Below are 23187 nucleotides of genomic sequence, written 5' to 3'. Positions count from 1 at the left end.
TCCGTACAGCAGAACGCTGCTGCAGGATTGCTCTCCCCCCGCTTCAGGACACCTACACCAGGAGATGCCGGACTAGAGCAACGCAGATACTGAAGGACCCGTCCCATCCTGGCAACAAACTGTTCCAACTTCTACAATCTGGTAGAAGGTTCCGCATCATCCGGGCAAGGACAGAGAGACTCAAGAGGAGCTTCTATCCTCAAGCCATCCGGGCCCTAAACCAACCCAACCCCCCCCCCACCCCCCACCCCCCCCCACACACACACACGCCCTCTCACATCATCTATAATTGACTGAGACTCTCCTCCAGACACTCAATTCCTTTAACTTTAAATATGTTTATATTGTCCATTCTGTAAAATAGTCAGATGTCTATTCATATTAATGTACAGAATTCACCTGCTTGCTGCTACTACTGCACATTCACCCAATGTATATACTATATATATATATATTTATAATGTTATTCCTCTACCCCCCCCCCCCCCCCTTTTTTATTGCACATGTTGAGGAGCGTGTCAGGATACATTTCACTGTGTGTTATACTTGTATAACTATGCATGTGACAAATAAAGAACCTTGAACCTTGAACCTTGAACCTTCACTTGTATTAAATTAAATCTACAACATAAAACAAGGAAGTAAATACTGCACTCACAAATTTTTAAAGGTTTACTAAAAGGTAGCAAATAACACTACAGACATTGTTGGGGGACAGCATGCTAATTCAAATCATGAACTTTGTGGGGATCTTAAAGTCATGTGACCATTGTGTGGTTCATTTTATCAAGATATGATCCATTTCTTTCAACGTTGGGAAAATTACTTTGTTACAGCAATTAAAAACTAAAACACAACAAACATGTAACAAATAGTTTTATGCAGCAGAATGGTAAAGCAGAATGGTATGTAGCTCAGCAAAACAGAATACAGTTTGACAAAACAAATATGCGAAATAGGTTAATCAATTTAAATAAAAAATGAAGTAATAATGTGATGTAGATCAAAATAAAGAATTTCAAAATGAAAACAAAAACAAAGTTAAATGGCTTAATAAGTGTTGTAAAAACAGCATTAAAAATATCAGTAGAAAGTGTGATGCAACAACACGGGTTAGTGTCAAGTGTTGTGAAAATACACTGTTAAAATTAAATAGATTGCATAATGGCAGATGTATTGTTGCATGAGGTATAAAACGTTTCTTGTATCTGTCCTTGTCACAGCTTAGCTGAATCAGCCGGTAAAGTGGTGCAAATGTTGGATAACAGTTTGCTCAGTGACCACCGCAGCTTCAAATGTGTTTCATCGCAGATAGTTCTCAAGACTTCATTCTCTGAAAACCAAACTAATTGACAGGAAACAAACCCTGGCCCTATATTAAACAGAATGCCCTTAGCTGGCTAAAAACATTACATTTTTCAGAGTCAATGCACTACTTTGGCACCCTGTGTGTAGTTAGCTGTAAAAAATAAAAAATAAAATCAAGCTACCGTATTTAGCTAAGGCAGCTTCACAGTCCAATGTAGTGGTAATGCAGCAGTTAGCACTGTTGAATTACAGCGAGAAGGTCCTGGGTTTTCAGTCCATGCTGGGACCTTTCACTGTAAAGTTTCCATGTTTTCCCTGGGTACTCCAGCTTCCTCCCACAATCCAATGACATTCATGGGGTTAGGTTAACTGTTGATTCTAAATTATTTGTTGGTATGACTGGCTGGCTGTCTCTATTTTGTTATCTCTGTAACAGATTGGTAAGCTGTCCAGGGTGCACCCTGCCGCTTGCCCTGCCATAGGGTGCAGGTTCCCCCTGACCCTGAATTGGATAAGTGGAAGAAAATAGATGGATGGATGGTAACCTAAAATCTCAGGGTTTCCCATTTTATTCAATTGATATTGAATCATAAATGAGGTAATAGCTAGGAAAGAGGAAAACTAGAGGTCAAGAAAGAAAAACATTTAAGACTTGTGATTTTAACAATCATCACTAATTATCTAGATAACTGTCTAGATGTGTTTTGGTTGACGGGTTAAAAAAATTTTAAAAAAAGAAGAAAAAATTGGATTTAAAATAAGGCTGTTCTGTAGTAGACAAAACATTTTTTGTCTCCTTGTCTGTATCATATAAACCTGAAGTAGTCAACCTGGGCGCAGATACACTCCATTGACTCCATTGATCACCCATCGCCTCACCAAGTCTTTTCTTTCCACCTCACGTCCTCCTCCTTCCTGCTCTATCTCTGCTCTGGGTTCTCTCCATCACCCCCTCCTGTAGCCCTCTTATCACCCACAAAGCACACACATTTGCACATACTGGCATATGTACAGCCTTTGTGTCCTGGCACACAAGAATGCACACACTCATAGACACAGCCAGAGAGGCGCAGTCACACATTTAAGCACACACACAAACACACACAAGATAATTTTCCCCACTCCTCCCTCCTGTTATTTTTGCTCTATTTTGCTCTGGGTGAGTTGGTGCCATACTGTAACTGTCGATTGAACCCACTGCTGTGAGATATGTGGTTACAAACCTACACAGACAAATTCAGGCAATATAAATCTTGCACATTTTGCAAATAAAAATGATTCCCTGTGACACACCTGAGGAGGAAACATCAAAGCTCAGAAGGATCCTTTTCTTTTAATGAAAGTGAGTCATCCTTTACACAGCTGGTATTTGCCTCCTTCATGTCATATAAAGACACAATAGCCTCTGTAGAACCTGCTTTTTGATGCATGCAGAATCGGTTTTGAAAGAAACAAACAAACACACAAAAAGGCAGTGCATAAGTTATTTCAGCAAATAGTACAAAACAGGATTGTTTGCTGTAGGAATTATAACTCCAAACTGTAGTTAATAGTCAAGTGCAAACAACAAAAGGAAACTGAAAAACAGTAAATTCTGGTCCTGGACAAATACCTTATCAAATTGTTTGTGTTGTTAAAACTAACCAACTCATATAAGATCCTAAAAGTGCATATTTACAGCACTTTTTTTGTTTTAAATGAATGAAAGCTGTTGCGCTTTCCTCGGTTTTTGTGAAGTGTAGCTCTTCTCTGTTGACAACAGACTGACATAAATGGCACAACTTTGCAGTGCTGACAGGCAGAAGGAGAGAATCACCAAATGCCTGAATGATCCTCTCATCTCCTAGAGCGGTATGCGACTTGATTCTTTCTGAAGCCATATTGGCAAAAGCACAGAAATCATTTCAAAGTGCCCTTTGCAGACGGCAGCCAAAAGAGGACCAGACCTGGTCAATAGGAATGTCAATTAATAGGTAGGCATAATAATTTGACTCTGAAGCCATTGTAATAAACTTGGTTAATTTTGCGCACAGAATTTTTACCCACCTCTCATTCTTTTGTCTTGCCTCCGTTGCTCCTTTCTCACCGGCCCATTTTCTTTCGCCATCACGGCCCTCTTTTTGTGAATGTGCCATCAATTGTTCAGCAGTCTTTTAAGTCTCACAGTGAGATCTATTTCTGATTCTTAAACACACCATGGGTGGCCAGTGACAGAGTTTTTTTTTAAAGTTTCATAACAAAAAAAGAACTCATTCAACACAAGGCCTTTCAGGCTTCAGTGGTACTAAAGGTAGCAATCACAGTTGATTTAGATTTAGAGTGCTGGTATATGTAACAGCTCTCTTGGGTTGTATGACATAACATTACAGGCCACTTAACAAAAGGAGGATGATTGCGATGTTGGCTTTGACTCGTTCGCTATGTGTGTCCCATCTGTTACCTGACAAATGAGAAACATTTTGTTCATGAATCTGTGGCTTGTCCCTATAACATGGCTACATCACGAGAGGATAGACTCCCATCACCCCCACCACTACCACCAATAGCCAAGATATTCATTTGCAGGTGAGATGAAGGATGGAGGTCAGTAGGGTCAGTGTGACATTTAGAACATTCACTTGCTTGAAATTGCTCCTCTTCTGTGTTCCTCTCAAGGAGTGATTTGACAAACCGGCTCTCCTGCAAAATTATAATTATGGCTGTCAGTAATGACACTTCAAACTATCTTAATTATTCTGAACAATGGCAAGTCGTGAACTGGTGTAATTAAGTCTTTCTAAATACATATGGTGGATAATTTGATCCTGGCTTCCCCAACTGTTCTACTTGAGTCTCACATCAAGATGATTTTGAGACACAATATGTTGTTCTGCTAAAATTTATCAGACGACATTTTGGTTTCCATACTAACAAGAAAATAAAATCTATACGCATACATAAGGGCCACGTTTTTAAGATTTCTCTCAAGGGTGGAATGGGAGCCATAGCAGAACACAAACCTAGCATGCAAGAGTCGAGATGTTCTATTCTGAAGCCTGAAGATGGTTTAGTACCTGGCCATTTACAGTTTCAATTTAAACACATAGCCAATGGTATAGTTACTGTGGTCTTTTTTTTTTCTCCTTAGTTCAAAGCCTGAACCTGGCAGCGAAATGCTCAAGGGCACAGGCTAATATGATAAACAGGGAACAGTGGCTTGCAGGCTTGGGGGTTGGGCTTTCTGCTTTTTACAGTTTACCCTTGCCCTATGAAAAGTGAGCAATGGCAAAGCAAGGGATGGTTCGTCTACATAGCCAAGGGGAGGAAGAGGGACGTGAGGAAGGGAGTCCCCCACCCCCATCAAGTCTCATTGGGGTATAAGGAGACAGACAAGGAGGAAGTGAAGGAGGATAGTGTTGCAGAGATCACCAGTCATGGAGGATTATAAATGATAAATATAAGGAAATAGTACTTTCCTCTCTTTCAAATGAGTTCCTCTGGGTTTCTTTTTAAACCATTATTTTTAGAATAGAGAGGGGATTTATAAAATATGCAAGAGTCATCCACTGAACAACATAGCATGCTAATATAGCCAGATTTCTCTGGTTTCTTTGTTAAATCCTGTGTGTGTTGTCGAGTTGAAATATCAGCTTATTGTTCCACATTTCAAAAACCACTGCTAAGCATCCCTCTCCTTTAAATTGAAAGCCAAAAATATCTACAAAAATATTTTACTGTCATGCGAGCAATCAGTTAAGCGGGGTAGGGGTCATATTTTGGAAATAGGAGATACCACATTTTGGAATTAATCTCTGCAATTCAATCTCAAGGACCGATTCAATAAACAGTATTTAAACAATTTATGAGCATTGCAAGATGGACTTAAGCCCTCGTAGTCAGAAATAGGCAGCTAACTCTGAGAGTGTCTAGAGAGGGGATTGGCTGTGCTTAGAAACAGACATTTAGGACAGACGGTTAGCAGATGGCAGGGTGACAACTTGAGCTAATGGTTCTTGTGTTGACATGGCTCAAGGCAGCACATCATCACACCAAAGTCCATCTCTCTCAGTTTCGATTACCACTTATCAGATGACCTGGAAAATGTTAAAAGCATATTATTTTACATATTCCAGTGTAATTTATGCATGCAACATTAAAAGCTAGGAAAAATACAATTGTGTTTAACACAATACAAGAATACCATTGTTACAAAGTAAAAACTAAAAGTATATCTTTACTTAAAAGTAGCTAATGCCCTAATAGAGTCTTAATACTGAAGAATTAATATATTTTAAAGCTATTGTTACCTAACGAGCTTTCTTGCAGCTAATTTAGAAATGCAGTTTACTTTTTTCCATCGTTTGGATAGAAAGTTATCAAAGTCTGTGAGTCAATAATTCATCTCCACATTCACCGTTGTGCTAATTAAGTTTCACATGTCTTCTTCTGATGATGAAAAGCAATAGCCGACATAGAGAGATCATATTATCACCTTTTCATTTTTAATACAAACACACGCAGACTTTGCTCAACACTTTTCTCCACCTTTAAGTAGGGCACATATATCCCATTTCTGACCATAATGATGTTGTAGGAGCATAACGAAGGAGTAAGCAGCAGACTGGGTTTTTTTTAAGTTGGGTGATGAGGGTCAGGGGTTGTGATTGTGGTGGTGGGGGCATAATTGGCAGAGCAAGAGGTTGAGAGAGGACATCAGGTTGGCAACCTGTGGCCATCCTTCTGATGTTATCCATGCGTATGCTTTCATGAACCTAATCCCACGAGGCACAAACAAGCACACACACACAGATACACAGAGTCACGCACGTGCATGAGTACACACATCAGCACTGACACAAAAAGAAAACTTTCAGCCATGCGCATCAAAAGCTGGAGCATTGCAAAGTTGGCATTTGGACAGTATTTGCGAACAAACTGGCAGATGTCAAAAGGCTTTGACGGTAGGGTTTTAGCGGGGGGAAAAGCACTAATACGGATATGCTGTAGTTACTGTGTGTGTTTTTGAGTGCTGTGAGTCCTGGGCTGCCAAAAGCTATAGTCCCAAGCCAGCATGCTTGAGCATAATGCCGCAGTACAGCATGAGCGTGAGAAGATATGGAAAGTAAAACTGTTCTCCTTCTTAGAAACAAACAAACAAGTTTGTTGGGTTTGGAAAAACTTAAAAAAGGATCTTTAAATGACAACACAGTTCTTGTGTTCTTGTGATATAGAAAGTGAGTTTTAGATTAAATGTGGTTGCACAGACTCTAGATGTTCAGGGCGCTCAAGTTTCATCCTTATGACCATCTGATATCGACCCTAATCCCCATGTCTTTCACACATGCCACTATTAAAATGTTTTAATTTTTTTAAAAATCAAGATATGTGTTCTCTCTATTTCAGCACCAATGTCAATTTGAAAAGGGCAATCTGGCAAAAGAGGAAAAGAACTCAAGACAGATTTGTATACATTGCTTTGACCCTCGGGCTTGCAGGGTAATGGTAGGATTAATTACTGTTGAGTTTGACCCAAGGAGAACTAGAGCAGATTATCCCAGATACTGCAGAGGAAGGCATTAGCGTTGTCTCTTCCCTCCATGATAGCAGAGTGACAGCCACCTCAACTGCTTGGATGCCACTATGCCCTCACTGATTTGGGCCATTGCACAAAATCACACAGAGATAGCATACAGCGGGCTCACGTGGCAACGGCAGCTATGCGGCATTTACACCCCGCAAAAAGTGTACGTTTTTGTCCCCATTGGATGCCAAGCAGGCAACCATAAGCCAGTTCTTTCCTCTCACCAGGCAGGCATCAGAAGAGGAGAATAATGTGTAATTACAATAGACACTCTAAAACAAAGCCCTTCACTTTCGATGAGTTCCTCTTCTAGAAGGGAAGGTTACCTCAAGGGGGAATTCTAATGAAGCAGATGGCTGAGAGCTCACAGGGGCAGACGCCGACTGCCCTCCTTTTTACAGTCTGCCAACATTTTCAGGATTCTGAGGAGCTTCACCTGTCTCTTGACCGTTCTTTGTGTGCATCCGAGTGAAAGTGTGTGTGTGTGTGTGTGTGAAAGGCTTTTGCTTATTGACACATCTCACAAGAAGGAGGGAAAAAATAGCTGCTAAGGGATTTTGCGAATTACAATTGGGAGCATGCTGCATGTAATACACAAAAAGAGATATACAGAGAGAGAAAAAAAACACTCAAAGCAGGTGTTCCTTATATTTTATTCTATACCGTTTTATTTCATCCAGTATATGTGCTTATCAACAGTTCACTTCTTTCACCGCCACACAATCTGCAAGCCACGGCTACTGTACGTGTGCTTGCTGTGTGGGTCAGCGCAATGTCCCGTAGCTACCTTTCACACCATACATTTACAGTTCCCAGTTCCCTTATTGCTTTTTTTCATAGTTCCCATGTTAAATGCAGAACAAAAAAGATATCCGTTGATCAATAGCAAAGCGATCAAAATACTGTCCTCCTCGAAAGGTTGTTAGTCCTCATAAGAAGTGTTGAATCAGTCACTGCCTTCGTGAAAGAAAAAAGGTTGAGCCTTCAGCTAGAAAGACTTCGTCTGCAGCGTCATGTAATGAAAATGTCCCACTCCTGCGCTGTACCAAAGTGTAGAGCTTATACAATGCAAAATTCCTTAAAAATCATGGACAGGTTATGAACTCTGTACAAACACACAATTTGGTGAACATTGCTTATCATAATCTGGCATGGAGTTGACATTATTTATTAAGTAGTCTAAAATAAATACAGAAATATAAATAGGTCCTATGGAAATAGCTGTATAACTAAGTAACTTGTTTTCTTTTCTTTCTTTCTTTTTTAAAAATCTAAACCCTCGTCTCTCCAAATAGAATATAAATGTGCCCTTTTCTGTTTTGCCCACATTAATCCAGGGAGGAGCAGGCTCACCTTTGGCTTCAACACAGGATTTTCTGATGAGCTGCAACTAACAGAGAAACATATGCGACACATATTTTCCAAATCTAAGCTTCTAATTTGTATATTGTTGCATTACAGAAACAAGTCATATTTTGCACATGAATCACTTTTAAAACTGCCTGAAAGAGTGTTTTTGTACTGACAGCTACAAAGGTCTCCTGCCAGGTCGCTGTACTGCGGCATTACCCTACAGGATCTTTCAGGTAATCTGTAGGTGTGTTAACCTATACGCACCCTGCTGTTCCTAAAATGGTTCATGTACAGGTTATACTGTCTAACAGCCTGCTTTGCGGTCAGAATAACCTTATAGTTCCTTTATTTCTTCTCACTAGAGAAGCAGCAAATGAGGTCAGTTTTATTAGATGCTACAATAAACAACTTTTATATATATATATATATATATATATATATATATATATATATATATATATATATATATATATATATATATATATATATAACATCATATATAGCCATCTTGCTATCATATCAAATGACTCCGTGCTACCCTGTCTTTCCAAACACCTGATTCTGGTGCTGGTGTGTGAAATATGATGAGCATTTATGGAAAGGTAGAAGGAATCTGCAGTCATGAATGAATAACGAGGGCCTTGGAAAAAAAAAACATAGTTCCTTTCTTTCCCTCGAGAAATTGCAGGTTCAATTCTGCTGCTGCTACATCTAATCCTCAATCAGAGCAAATGATTTCATTAGTGTGCATTGCTTATTCACCAACCCATATTCATGGGCAGCACAAAGGGGGAAGGAGGCTAAGATTAACCAGCGGAATTGGGAATCCACCAAACAGAATATGAGGTTGCTGCTGAACAGAAGCAAATATGAATTGTAAATGGTACAGAGATGGCGTGTGGAACTCCACCAAAGCTGGAGGTAAGAGAGGCGCAACTTACAAATCTCCTGGCCACTTCACAGCACATCTACTGTAGATAAGCAGGCCAAAAGCTATGAACATTTTTGTGTCAATAAAGTATTAAACATGTTTGTGCTATTTTATATTTATTATTGTGTTGACCTGCCCAAATAGTGTAGATGGAAATTAGCTAGTGGTTAAATCTGATGCAATTCCACTCTTCTCCTATGGGACTATTTTTGTGCATTGTGCATTTGTACATTATGCTACAGAAAAACATTTTTCATGAAACCCTCCCTATCAAGACCAGGTATCCCTGACCTAGATTTGATTAAGTTATTCAGCATGAAAACAGACATGTCAGGCGCTTTTGTACTGTTTCCTCTACACAGATTTCTGAAAAACTAGCTCCAAGAGTTTGTACAGAAAGATAGCAGATGTTGTGACGCTTCAGCTGCCCCTTCATTGCTGTTTTCTCTATTGCTCTCAAACAGCCATTTTCTTCCCATGTTTGGATGGGTGACACAGGGAGACATAATGAAAATAGGTCTCTGCATGAGCGAGTGAGTCACCGTTGTTTTTCTTTATTCGCCTCAAACGACACAAAGTTTCAAAGCCTTCTAATCTAATTCCCAGATGATTCCTCTAAAAAAAAATAAAAAACACTGCCTCTATACTACACTATGCTACAGATGCAGCAAAAAGTCTACCAGGATGGAAACAGAAAATCCCCTTGAAGAATAAACATCGCTGTCAGGTGAAAATCTTGTTACTCCAGTTTTGGCTATTTTCATATCTTTAGTCTGAATGAAGGATTAGATGAATGAAGCTAAACATATTTTGTGACCATAAGGATAATGAACCTCCTTGTCATTTACATTACATAATTCAAGCCAGAAGATGATTAATCAATAGCTAATTTTCTTTTACTTGACAGTAATCAGCAGTTTTCAAACCAACTTTAAAAGACTCAGTTAAAAACAAACCCAGACTCTTCTTTAACCAGTTATCTGTGATGATGGAACAGACTGAGTTAGCCAATTTATCAATCCCTCCACAGTGTTTACCTCTCCATACAATCTAGGACCCATGTCCCACTCATGTCTGACAGCACCTCTGGCTATCAACTCTGCTTTGTAACTGAGGGGCACACTGTCTTGCATGTGCACTCACTCACACCGCTCAAAACTTTCTCTCATTTTCTCCTAATCAATGCTGAAAAACATCCACTAGCACTCTACAATCACAAAGTGGGGGCAATATGCCACAAGTAACCCATCAACATGAGTACCACATGGGGTGCCTGTCGGACTACTTGTCTTCCCTGTGGCTAAGTGTCCAACTATGTCATTCCTGCAGTGCATCAATGCCGCCTCACATCTACACCTTTGTCTTGCAGGCAGGCTTCAAACTGTCCTCCAACTCTATACCTTAATAAGGTCATATTGTGAGAAAAAATGGGGAACTTTTTCCTGATGTTGGAGGCACAGTAGCCGGTCTGACTTTATGATGGAAACAGGTACAGAACAATTGTGGTTTTAAATGCCTACACAATCAGACAATCAATATCCCCGATGTGAAACATTTCTGTGTCTTTATTATTGTGATTTTGTTGCAGAGCTCTGTTCCCTTTACCCCATGAGCCATGAAGCCAACATAAATGTTTTAGAGCCGTTCAGATAGCTGTTTACTGCTAATGAAAAAAAGGTGTTAGATGTGGGAGAGGTGAATAAAGCACTGCTATAACCATTAGTAACCCAGTCTGTCTGTCTAGAGCAAGAAGACTGTTATTTTTTAACATTTAAAAAATTCATTATATTGGTTTAAATACATTGCTGTAATGATTAATGCAACATTCTGTGTGATGCCCCTCCCCAGTCTGTCTCTATCTAACACAATATCACTCGATTATATTCCACATTTACTAGCCCCAAAATCCCTTTGGGCTGATGATGGAAAAATATTCATTAGTCATAGTGTTTCCCATAATTCTTAAGAGGTTATAGATAAGTGAAACACATACATACTCAGTGAATGCTTATAACAGCATACTTGCAAAATAATAAAATAATAATAACAATAACTTGTTCTAATATTGTGAGTCAAACACAAAAAGAAATGTGCTTAATTCCTAATTATAAAAGTGGTTAAAACTGCTGTGGCTGGGCAGGTTGGTCATAAAATTTGCTCAACATTTTTAACAACATGAAATGTAATTTTTTTTAAATTGGAAATCCAAAATAGTTAAAATTTTTGGAAAATGAGAATACGATCTAATGGACATGAGCATGTCAGTAAATGTGCATTTGTGCAACTGCGTGCCATGCCATGTGTATTGCTATACATTATCAGTATAACTTTACATGACTGTAATGAGAGGAGGGCATGGTAGCTTTGTATGTGCGTGACTCCTGGATAGTATTTGAGGGTCAAGGGATTACAGACATGTCTTGTTAAATTAGACTGCAGTGGCTGACTGCTGTGACTTAGTTAAGGACTCAGCTGTCTCGGTGGAACCTAGGTCTGCCTTTGTGATGAGCTACAGACAAACATGTAGAAACATATCACTGATCCTCACCTTTGAGAGTTTCATGATACCTTACTCAGCTGTGTATATAGTTTTTAACCACTTGAAGGCTCCCTTTAGTGCCAACAGATTTTGAAAGCATACTTTTATTCAAACAGACTCTGATACGTGCTTATTGACTGAACACTAGTAAAAAAAAATCAGAATTATCTAAACGTTATTTATTATAGGTGATCATGTGAAAAGTAAGAATATCCCATTATACTTTTTAAAAAGGTTTTCAACAAGCAAAAAACTGTTGCTTTTTGAGATGCTGCTTAATAATAATTCTAATAAATAAAATAAAATTGAGGCATTTAATTGCCATTTTCTCAGCCATTTCATTTAAATAAAATAAACAAAGAAAAATAAGAATAATAAATCAAAAATTCGAAAAAAGTAAGTGCATCACTTATGTACCCTTCAAATCCATGAAATGGGAATCAGGTGTTCAGGATACTCTGATAATTACAAACTCTTTAGGAAGTGACAGGTTGAAATTGTCTCACTTAAACCTGTGACATAATATCAGGTGTTCATTTACTTTTCATGTGTGTAGTGTTGTTGTATCAATATCTGAAAAGCTCTCTAAGAGCTCTAAGAAATATTGTAGATGGTAAAAATATTTCCAAAACAATCTGAAATAAATAATTCCACTGTAAGCTAAATTACTTATAAATAATAATATACTTTAAATGACTACTAATTTGTCCATTAATTGTTCCCCAGAGAATTCAACCAATCAGCAGATCATTTGATGCAGATCTCATCAAAGGATCTGCAGTTAGCTTTGTTATCTGCTGGTATCTGCTCGACCGGAAGCCACTAAGTAAGATACGAAACCCAAGTTGCTCTCTGATACATCGATCATCATGCTTGTAAAGTGCTTGTGTGTGAATGGGGGAATGAGACATGTTGTATAAAGCTCAGCTGGAGTAGAAACACTGTATACAAAAAAATTTTTTATTTCCCATTTACTATAATTTGTCCATTGTCAAACTCAGTCAAATCCTTATGCTTGCTGATTTTTTCCTGCTTCTAAACTTTGAGGACAACATTTTCATTTGCTCCCTAATATAGCCCACCCGCTAATGCACTTCACCTGTCAGTATGTCACAATGTTATTGTCTGATTAGTGTATATGCAAAGACCAGGCCTTTTGGAACAATGTGCTCAGGAAAAGAGAAATCAAATATTATTCTTTTTGTAATAATATTAATAAGCATGTTTGACACAGATCAGAATAAAGTTTTCAGGAGCAAAAAAACCTTATATCAGTATTGTCAGTGAATGAATCACCAAATTGTGTGTTTAGAGGGAATTTGCTGCCTGACTGCAGATTTTACAGTCATTCATCCCACTATGAATTCTGCATTATATTGAAGAGTGCCTAAAGACAATGAAAGGCTGTCTGAAGTTTCACACTAGTAGTATACACACTAGTAGATGCACCAAGGAATGGCTCAAATAAAGAAAAAGGGGTAGTTATGGAATGGCTTAGTCATAGCTCAGATTTGAATCCTGTTGAAAGATTGGGAGTGAAATAGGAAGCACATAGAAGAAAAACATCAAACATCTTGAAATTAATAGAATTTTATGTTATTTATGCTTAAAATTACTTTAAAAAAGTGCAAAATGGCTTTAGAATTGTACTTACTTTTTCCACAAGACTATTACATGCACTGACACATTTGTTGAATAAATAATTGCAGACGTACATAAGCAGACTTTTGATCCTATTTGATGCACTAAGAGCCAGGTCCTGTTAATCAAATGTATTTGATTAATGCATCATATAAGTATGACCACCTTTACAACAGCACAAGTTTTAGCAGTTTCCTGGTCTTCATTCAGGTGTGTGTTAACACAATGCTACAGTCTTCGCAGGAATGGATGTCCTATTAAATTCACCCCAAGGACAGGCCATGGAACGTTCAGAGAAGCTGACAAAAAATACAAAAATAAAACGAGAGCTGCAGCTCAGACTCTACAGGCCTCAGTTAGCATGTCAAATGTCAAAGTTTATGACAGTACAATTGGAAGAGTTGCCAGGAGAGAGCCTCTTCTCTCTACAAAGAAGATGGCAGCACAAAACGTAAGACTTCTGGAACAATGTCCTTGAAGAACAAAAAACACCACAGTGGAGATGTTTACCTATAAAGCACAGCACCACGTTTGGTGAAAACCAAACACAGCATATCAGCTCAAACATGTCATACCAACTGTCAAGCATAGTAGTGGAGGGGTGACTTGCATTTGTTTTGCTACCTACAGCAGACCTGGGCACCTTGCAGTTATTGAATTGACTATGAACTCCTCTGTGGACCAAAGTATTTTAGAGTCAAATGTGAAACCATCTGTCCAACAGCTAAAACTTGGCTAAAACTGGGTCATGTAACAGGACAATAATCTCAAACACAGCAGCAAATCTACAACAGAATGACCGAAAAACAAAAGAATCAAGGTGTTGCAATGGTGTGGTTAAAATCCATACCTCAACCTGGTTGAAATGCCATGTCTTAAGATCTTAGGATGAATGCTCACAAACCTTAATGAACTGTAGCAACATTGCAAAGAGGAGTGGGCCAAATTTCCTCTATAACGAAGTGAGAGACCGATAAATTCATGTGGAAAATGATTACTTGAAGTTGCTGATAAAAGCTGCTGATTCCACAAGCTATTAAATCATGGGGTGTACTCGTTTTCACATGACTCTCTTTATCTCTCTCTCTCTCTCTCTATATATATATATATATATGTGTGTGTGTGTGTGTGTGTGTGTCAAAATCTCTCTTATTTTTACTTGTTACTTAATCTATGTCTTGGAGATTATATTGCAATTGTACAATTTTTCTCAGGTTTACTTTGGCAATGTAGTTGTGCATCAATACTTTAAGGAACACATGCAGAGGAGTAATCTGTTTTAGAGAACTTAACTGAGTAACACATCCAATAACCTCACAAACAATTTAGCAAGTACTTATTTTGTGTCTTGGTAAAGGACACTTTGGCAGTAGAAATGGCTGCTTCTGCTGCTGGAAACATCTGTCAAAGATATTGAATCCATGACCTTTTCAGTGGTGGAACAGTCTCTTAACCCCCTGGAGCATTGTGCCTTCAGTTAATCTACAATAGCAAAAGTACTTACTTACATTCAACTTCATCTCCAACTCAGCACTAGCTTTCAAAAATGTCTTTGCTGACAGCATATAACAACTAAAATAGAAGTAATTAAATATCAAGGTGTATTCTAGTTTCCAGCATTTTTCAAATACTTCAGATTGTGTACTGAATATACTGTTTTTCCTACATGAAAGTCTAGTTTGTGGGATATTAAACATCTGGCTATTTTTTACTTTAAATTGTTTGCGTGCTACACAGTGCATCATACACGCTAATGGAAGTCCTAGTTTTTGTGTAAAAAGGCTCTGATGATCATTCTAGGAAAAAGTTTTGCTTTGCATCTGACTGTTCCACTGATTCACACATATTAGCACTAACACTCACACATTAACAGTTGCTCACAGTCAGGGGAAAAAAATATGCTTTCACATGCTTTCTACACACATTAGCAACATGAGCTTGGAAGACAAAGTGAGCTTGTTAGGACATGATTGAGGACTCTGCAGAAAGCCAGTCACTCACATACTGTTACGTCTCAATATTTAGACGGAGGGGAGCTCGCTGAACCCCTGTACCCCTGCTTCAAAAACAGTAGTAATTTGAGAAAGTGGTATAAAACAAGGATAATGGGTCAAGAAGAGGTGAAGTATTATCCCACAGGAAAAGTCTTTTTGGTTTCCTAAAATCTCTTCTCCATCCCTCAAGGTTTTGAAAAGATTATACAGAGAATAAATAAGTACAATCTAATAGATACATTTAAGGATCAACAATATGTGATCCTAAATGAGATAATACAAGAGTCAGTCTGTCTCAAAGCATGTTTTTTCGCTAAAAATTTAGATAATTTTTAAACACACACACGCAAAAAAAAAAGAAAGAAAGAAAAAACATTGATACATGCAGGTGTTAGTGCATAGGTTCCTGCAGAAAACGAGTATTATTGGGTAGTCCATTGAATCACCTTCCTAAACATCACAACATGAATTTGGCATAGTTATAGAAATAAATAAAATGACTGTCTTTTAAATGGAGATCATTTTCACACCCTCCTAGTCCCTTGATTAACTTATCAGTTAAATATAACTCTATCTATATACACAGTATCAATGAATAATAAAAGGAAAAAGCATAAATCAAACAAAGTGTACTATAGAGCTCTGAGTTGCCCTATGAAGTGTCTTTTAAATCACAGTAAATGTAAAATCTTGGTAAAATTAAAGTGAAAAATAGTCTGAAGACAGAAAAGAATGCCACAAATGGAGATCATTTGTGTTTTAGTTCAAAGGAGCACAGGAGGGTGTGATCAATCCTCACAAATTTGAAGGGAGTTTAGAGCGGACAGACTGAGGTTCTAGATCAGATGAAAAGGCAGCAGAGTCCCTCCGTAAAGACAAGGCTGGCGAGGCCCCGGAGGAATAAGTCTGGTGAGGGTGCCCCGGAGACATCTGGATTGGAGGAGTCATGTGCCCTGGCACTGAGCTACAGGGTTTGGGTACAAGAGTAGGAGAGGAAAATGGAGAAGGGTAATACCCAGTTTCTATTGAAGAGCAAGGAGTTTGGTGGCCTAAGACCTGGGCCATCTCCTGGGGCAGGGATGAATGGGAGCTGGATAAAAGCTTTAGGTCCTCAGAAAAACGTCCCAGAGGGGAATCTCTTCCTGTATTTTGTGGCTGGCTTGGAAGCTGTGAAGGAAAACAAGTTTGAGGCATGAGCAAAGAACTGTGGGATCCTGTGACACTAGAAGGGTCACTGTAGTGGAAAGTCCTGCCTGCCACAGGGCTTTGAACAGTGGGACTGGGTGCGACCGGAGTAAGGCAGGGTGAGGCGTTTGCTGAACCATACTGGGCCAGAGAAGCCAATGCAGACCTTTCCAGTGACATCTGGTGAGGTAAGCAGCCAGACTGGAGGCCTGCCAGGCTAGAATGGCTGAGGGAAGATGGGGAGCCCTCAGCAGGCTGTTGACTGTGCTGTCCTCTACCAGAGGATGGGGAACCTTGTGGAGGGGACTGGAAAAGGTTTAATCCACTGGTAGTCCTGCCTCCTCCAGCAAACTGCTGCAGAGGAGCCACCTGAGGAGGCTTGGCAGGTGGTTGGTTTTGGGGAAGCTGACCAGATGGAGAATTATTAGATATAGGGCTCTGACAGCGAGAGGAACTAATAAGCCCAGAAGTAATTCCACCAGGAATTCCTCCAAGAGGACAAGCTGTAGATCCTGCTATATGGCTTCCAATTGTGCCACTTACTGCTCTGCCTATATGTCCTCCAGTCACTCCTCCCACTGTCCCACTTGAACCTCCTCCTAAATGGCTAGTTGTTGATCCACCAGAAGTCCTCCCCATTGATCCCCCAGAATTTCCTTGTGTTGAGTCACAAGAAAATCCTCCAAATGTTCCCCCTGAGGCTCCACCATAAACCAGTCCCACTGAGCCATCAGAAGCCCGTCCCAGTGATCCTCCAGTGGTAGTCACTGCCAGTGATTCTCCAGAAGTTCCACTGACTGACCCCCCAGAAGCTATTACCAGTGATCCTCTGGAAGTCCCCCCAATTGATCTCTTTGCTGTATCAGTTATGGACCCACATGTATTGGGTACCACCGATCCACCTGATAACCTGCTACAAACAGTTCCCACTGCTCCCTCAGATACTCCTACCTTGGTTTCCCCTGAGATCCCTCCTACTGATCCACCATTAGCTCCTCCCAACCCAGAGTGCCCACCAGAAGTCACTTCTGACAACCCAGTTATATAGTCCTCTCCAGCCCAGGAAGTGTCCCCACCAGTGGCCCCTTCCACAAAACCTCCAACTGCTCCACCTAAAGACCACCCCGTAGCACCACCACAAGCTCCAGCTAAACTTCCACTTAGTCCTGACCCTGTGCTTCCACCTATTGATCCTTGGTGAAAGAGGTTTGAGAGAGGTGGTGTACCAGAGCGGAAGGATTTTTGATTTTGTGGTTGAGGGTGCAGCTGGGCCGTACTAGATGAAGGTGAACCAGCAGATGAAAACTGACCAAACGGGAACACGGAGGTTCCTCCTCCACTGGACCCAGGCCCAGATCCGCAAGGTCCACGTTGTATTCCGCTACCTGAAGCATGCTGGCTTGAACTAGTTGCCCCTGAACCTGATGTAATTTGCTGGGCCCGGAAAGACGCCAGCAATGGCATGTCTATCCCAGTTTGCAGCTTAGAAGGTGTGCTAGAAGGAGAGTCCCCAGCAGAGCCAGGTGATGTGGATGAAGGAACAAATGTGTGAAACTTTTTAAGTCGGCTAGGAGGGTCCTTCAGGGAACCGAGGACAGAAACTGGAGGTCTGAAGAGCGTTGGTGGGAGGTGGGGATGGTGTGTCAGGGCTATGGCTACAGAGGTGGTGGCAGCTGCTGCCTGGAGAGGTGCTTGGATGAGTGGGGCCCAGATGACAGGGGTAGGTGAGGGCGGTGTCTGTGGTGGAGCGTTCTGCATGAGGTGGGCACAGTGGGCCATGTCCCTGTCATGCTGCACAATCTGCTGGATGATCTCATTCTCCTGGTAGTTGAGTACACCAGAGCTGAGGTCGTTTTGCACCTTGTGCTGCAGGATGGAGTTTTTCTTGCCTTTAAGAGCGCATGTCCATGCAAACACAAAGACAGACACACAGAAAGCAAGAGTGAAAAGTAAGAGAAGAAAGATTATTCCAACAACCCTTTCTAAAAGAAGAAGCTAGCATAATAACAGGTATGAATGAAAAGGATAAACATTAGATTAGCTTTTAGTGTGATTCCATAGGTAAAAAGGGGAAATCGTAAAACAACCATTGTGTCATAATATTTTGGTGAACAAAATTTTGGTGACATACTTGATACAAAATAAACACTGTAAAAAAAAAAGACAATAAACCTGGAGGTATCCCTCTCAGAGGGAGTGTGTAATTGATTCATTTTTGTTTTTCAGTTTGTTAGCATTCTAGTGTCCATAGTTTCCAAGATATCATTTTCCAATTTTGTGTGACGGTAGATACCAATAACAGCTTGAGCTGATTTAACTGTGGTGAAAATCAGGTCAAGGTCAAGGTCACACCAAATGTGAAAATTAATAAAAACTTAAAATATTTATTTCATGGATTACCTTAAAACTTCACAATAATATACTAGGCCTTGGGGGACATGAGTGCCTAGGTTGGCTAAGCATTTGACCTTGACCTTCATTGTTAGAGCCTGAGGTCAAAGTTGACCTTGAAACTTTTTTTCCAGAAACCATACCATACAATCCTGATCAAAATTTTAAGACCACTTGAAAAATGGCAAAACATCATATTTTGCATGTTTCAGCCTGTTTCAGTTTAAGCGTTGTTTTCAATAAATTGCATGCTTAAAAAAATGTTTTGTCTCACTCCCATTTCTTCTTGTTGCATGTTGAAGCTCTACTTGGAACCTTGTTAAGATCCAAACACGCAAAATATGATTTTTTTGCCATTTTTCAAGTGGTCTTAAACTTTTGATCGGGATTGTATGAAAGAGCATGAGGAGAACACATATTTTGTTTTTTAAAATATTATGCCCTAAGGCATCACAATGATGCCATAACAGGCTAACTATACAGCCTTTATTAAAGTCCTTGCCCTTCGGAGGGAGTTGTGCTCTCTGAGTGCTCTTGTTCTAAAATGCAACATCTGTGCAACAAGAAATTTTATGTGGAAAAATATTAATACTAAATCTGAAATTCCATTTTAGAATAACAATTATCCTGTGTTCATTTGTTCATTTAACTATTGCTTACTAAAGCTATTTGTGCTCTGTCACTTTTTCACTCTGGTAATGTATGTACTTTGAAGTACCTGTGAGGTGTGCACAAGGTCAAAGAAATAAGGTGAGTGTCATTATGGCAGGCATATCAACTGCTAAACTACCCTCTTTACAAAATGTGCACAGTCTGGATGCTAGAGTCCATTAGTCATTGTTCAGTGGCTGCGCTAGCAGTGATAGGGTTAATTCACATGACTGCCATTTTCAATTTGGTGTTAACAAAAGACTGTGAAATCTGATGATACTGCAAATGCTATAAGCCCCAGATCAATCTGTCCAATTTTCTGTTATGACTGGTGTCAGATTACTTGAGCTTTTTTCTGTGACGTATTGGAACTATTTTAGCCAGCCTGACCTTGCACCTCTTGACCTTTTATCACCTGCACACTTCAAATCAGATTGTGCCAAGTCCATCAAGAGAGTAATTAATTTGCAGATTTCACCTGTTTCAGTTACTTTATTAGGAAATATGGTGTACATAGGCATCAAGCCCAGGAGAAGGGATGGACACAAGAGACCATTTCACAGAAACATTACTATCAGCCCACCACATCTTTTTCAAAGCAGCCATTTTCTACAAAGAGACCCCCTAAAGCATTTTCGCTATCTACCATTCTAAACATAGCTGAGGATAAAACAGCATGCAGCGAAGGCTGAGTGATGATACAGGCATGCGTATCATTGTGAATTTTTCATCTGCCTAGGCTGAGCCTGGGAACAGTGATGGATATGGAGAGAATATCAATTGTATGCATAAGAGAAGTCACACAGGGATTTTAAAACCGGAGCTCTATCTGCATGTTTATATGCAGATGACTTTGAAAGTAATTTCAGTCACTGAGTATCACTGAGAACAGTTTTAAACCCCCTAAGTTTTGTCTAAGAGCTCCAGTTCTGGTTTGAAAATGTTTGCTCTCTTGATGGAAAATGCCATCAAATCTCACTAAATGAAAATATGTAGTACTGGTTTGCACTTTGGCTTAAATGGATGAGACTGGATGTGATTTCAGTCATAAAATGTTATTTTCTCACCAATACGGTCCAGCCGGTCCAGAGCAACAGTCTCAAAGGCCCTTCTCATCATAGGATATTCCTCCAGTACCTCATTGAAGTTGTCAACAGACAATGAGTACAAGCGGCAGTACGTGTCAGCTCGGACACTGGCTGTCCTTCTGCCCCGTGTTAGCAAACAAATCTCTGTAAGAAAACACAACAGATAAGACATGAGTGTTTTCTGGTGTTTAAAGCTGGAGGTCACCTGCAATATAACCAGAATTTTAAAAAATGTATACCCGTGGAAGTAGTACTTTTTACTAAAGGCTAAACTAGGAACAGTGCCAGATGCTTAATTATTATCAAATTACAAACACAATTTCAACTAAATAAAACCTTTCTGAAGAGATTCTGGTCCAGTGTATTTCACAGCTCTCTCCACCACCATCATCAAAATGATTCAATGTATGTTCAAGTTTAAATATATTTATATATTTTATCTTTTTTTTTAACAAGCCATCCTCTCTACATAAAATAGACTTATTTAAAAAAGTAAACAAAAAGGTATTCTTAGTTTTTTAAATAAAAAAACAGATATTTATTATTTTCTGAAGTATATAATTTCATGACTTTCATGTTTTTTGCCTGATAATACAGCATGTAAACTGTAACATATAATTTAACAGAAAATATTTTCCTGTTTTAGCAAAAATCATTTTGTGCAGCAGTGCAACACTTGTTTATTTTCACGTCTGCCAGCCCTTATCTGCCAGAAGTACTCAGGAAAACTAATGCTTCATTTACTACTGTAGAGCTCTAATACACAGTCCCGTGTGTGGGTACAACTATGTCTCTGCTGCATGCAGATCTTGTTTATTTAAGTGGAATATGGCTGTGGAAGAGTTTGAATTTGCAAATAATCATATATGTGCATTTGGGCTGCACAAACGCATGTTAGTACAGCGTACTATATGTGTGTTTAATCATGACAGTAAGGCAATATATGAGGACAAGATACACTATGTACATATAAATATGCTTATATAAAAATAATGTATACATAAGTAAAATATAGTATATTCTATAACTTTATATTACATTAACTTTGACTTGTGTACATATATATTAATAATAGTCATTTATACCATGTGATTAATAGTTTATTAATATCCTTTCTGTTTAACATTTATATCATCACATCAAGCTGTCATCTCCCTTCCTGTGGTCTGTATCGCACTGCCTGTTTCTTATAAACCCAGGATCCAGCTCATTCTGACACTCATGCTCTCAATAATACCACACTATGCACTTTCTTTATATGAGATCAAATTGTTTAAAAAATCCCACTAGAATAGTTTGACTCTCAAATGTAAAATCTACTTTTCATGTGCTTTTATTTTATCTATTAATGTGTTAGATTTTCTTTTTGCACACATCAAAAGCCTCTTTCATCAACATGGAGAAATGACAGAGAAAAGAAAAGAAAAGAAAACAAAAAAAAACATTTAGATTTCTCTGTTTTGCAAGTTTTCATATGTGGCTCCATTGAAAGTGAGCTGTGTGTGGGCGCATGATGTAAAATGGATGCTGTCAATGATCCAGGGCTTGTTAGAGGCTAGACACAATCAAAGCTAATCACATCAGTTTCTTTCATCCTGTTAAAATTAGTGCTCATATCAAAATATCAACAAAGCTATAATATATAATATATATTATATATATATAATATATAATATTTCTACCACATCAGGTCATCAGTCATTGGAACACCACTACTGTGCCATATACTTTTTTGAGGTTTGTTAAATTTACTGCATACTAACCCAGAAAGCAGGGATAGACTAATTCGAACCTTGGCTTCGAACATTGGCAAAGTGAGGCAACACCAGGCGTACTTTAGATATTGCTTTCCTAGACTTTGAACTTCAGTTCAATTTATTGACCATGACCTTGGTGTACATAAGAGCCTAATGTTCTTTGGAGGAGATTTTATTTTCCTTTACCCTGCCCAACCCTCTTATACTGCAAACTGCAGATACAAAAACATTATTTTTATCATGATCTGCAAAAGGAACTCATTAACCTAAAATGAAAGTCTTCATGGTGTAGCAGTTGTCAGTGACAGATATTGGTAAGCACATATAGACTATATATAAGACATATAGCACTATAGAGAGACAAATGTAGTCACTGTGACATTATCCATTTGTTAGCGACATAAAGAAATAAAAAATATATGAGTGAACGGAGCAATTTTGGCTTTTATATGACAAAAGCAAACAAAAAAACAACGTAAGATGACAATGAGTTTCACAAACTACTGCGCAGAGACTGCCCTGGCTTGCATTAGGCTAAACAAGGCCTTGTATTCTTCTGGTCACTGAGTGTGAAGTGGCTATGATTGTGTGCAGTGGTTTGAAAATTGAGACAAGGGAACTGATGAAGAGAGAATGCATGATTTGGCAGCGAAGCAAGTAAGAAATACAGTGTGTACTATATATGAAACATAAAAATAACCTCATATGCAGTGTTTTACTGTTTGTGTGTGAGAGCCTGAATGGACAAGAGCTAAGTTAGCAAGAGAGGTGAGTGGATGTGAACGACTG

The 23187-nt window shown here is 39.1% G+C and overlaps 1 protein-coding gene across 1 annotated transcript in view; it reads right to left on the bottom strand.

The window, feature by feature from the left end:
* Positions 1-15616: 15616 nt before the first annotated feature.
* Positions 15617-23187, bottom strand: part of hcn4 (hyperpolarization activated cyclic nucleotide-gated potassium channel 4) — a 62970-nt gene continuing 55399 nt past the window's right edge. The window contains exons 7-8 of the mRNA XM_063478656.1: positions 20621-20785; positions 15617-18400 (exon numbers count right to left, since the gene is read on the bottom strand). Coding sequence (XP_063334726.1) covers positions 16122-18400; positions 20621-20785 — 2444 coding nt within the window. The 3' untranslated portion in view covers positions 15617-16121. The remainder of the gene's footprint in view (positions 18401-20620; positions 20786-23187) is intronic.

Source organism: Pelmatolapia mariae, linkage group LG1 (assembly GCF_036321145.2).
Source record: "Pelmatolapia mariae isolate MD_Pm_ZW linkage group LG1, Pm_UMD_F_2, whole genome shotgun sequence".
Classification (NCBI taxonomy): domain Eukaryota; kingdom Metazoa; phylum Chordata; class Actinopteri; order Cichliformes; family Cichlidae; genus Pelmatolapia; species Pelmatolapia mariae.
This window is presented reverse-complemented; position numbering and strand designations above follow the sequence as displayed.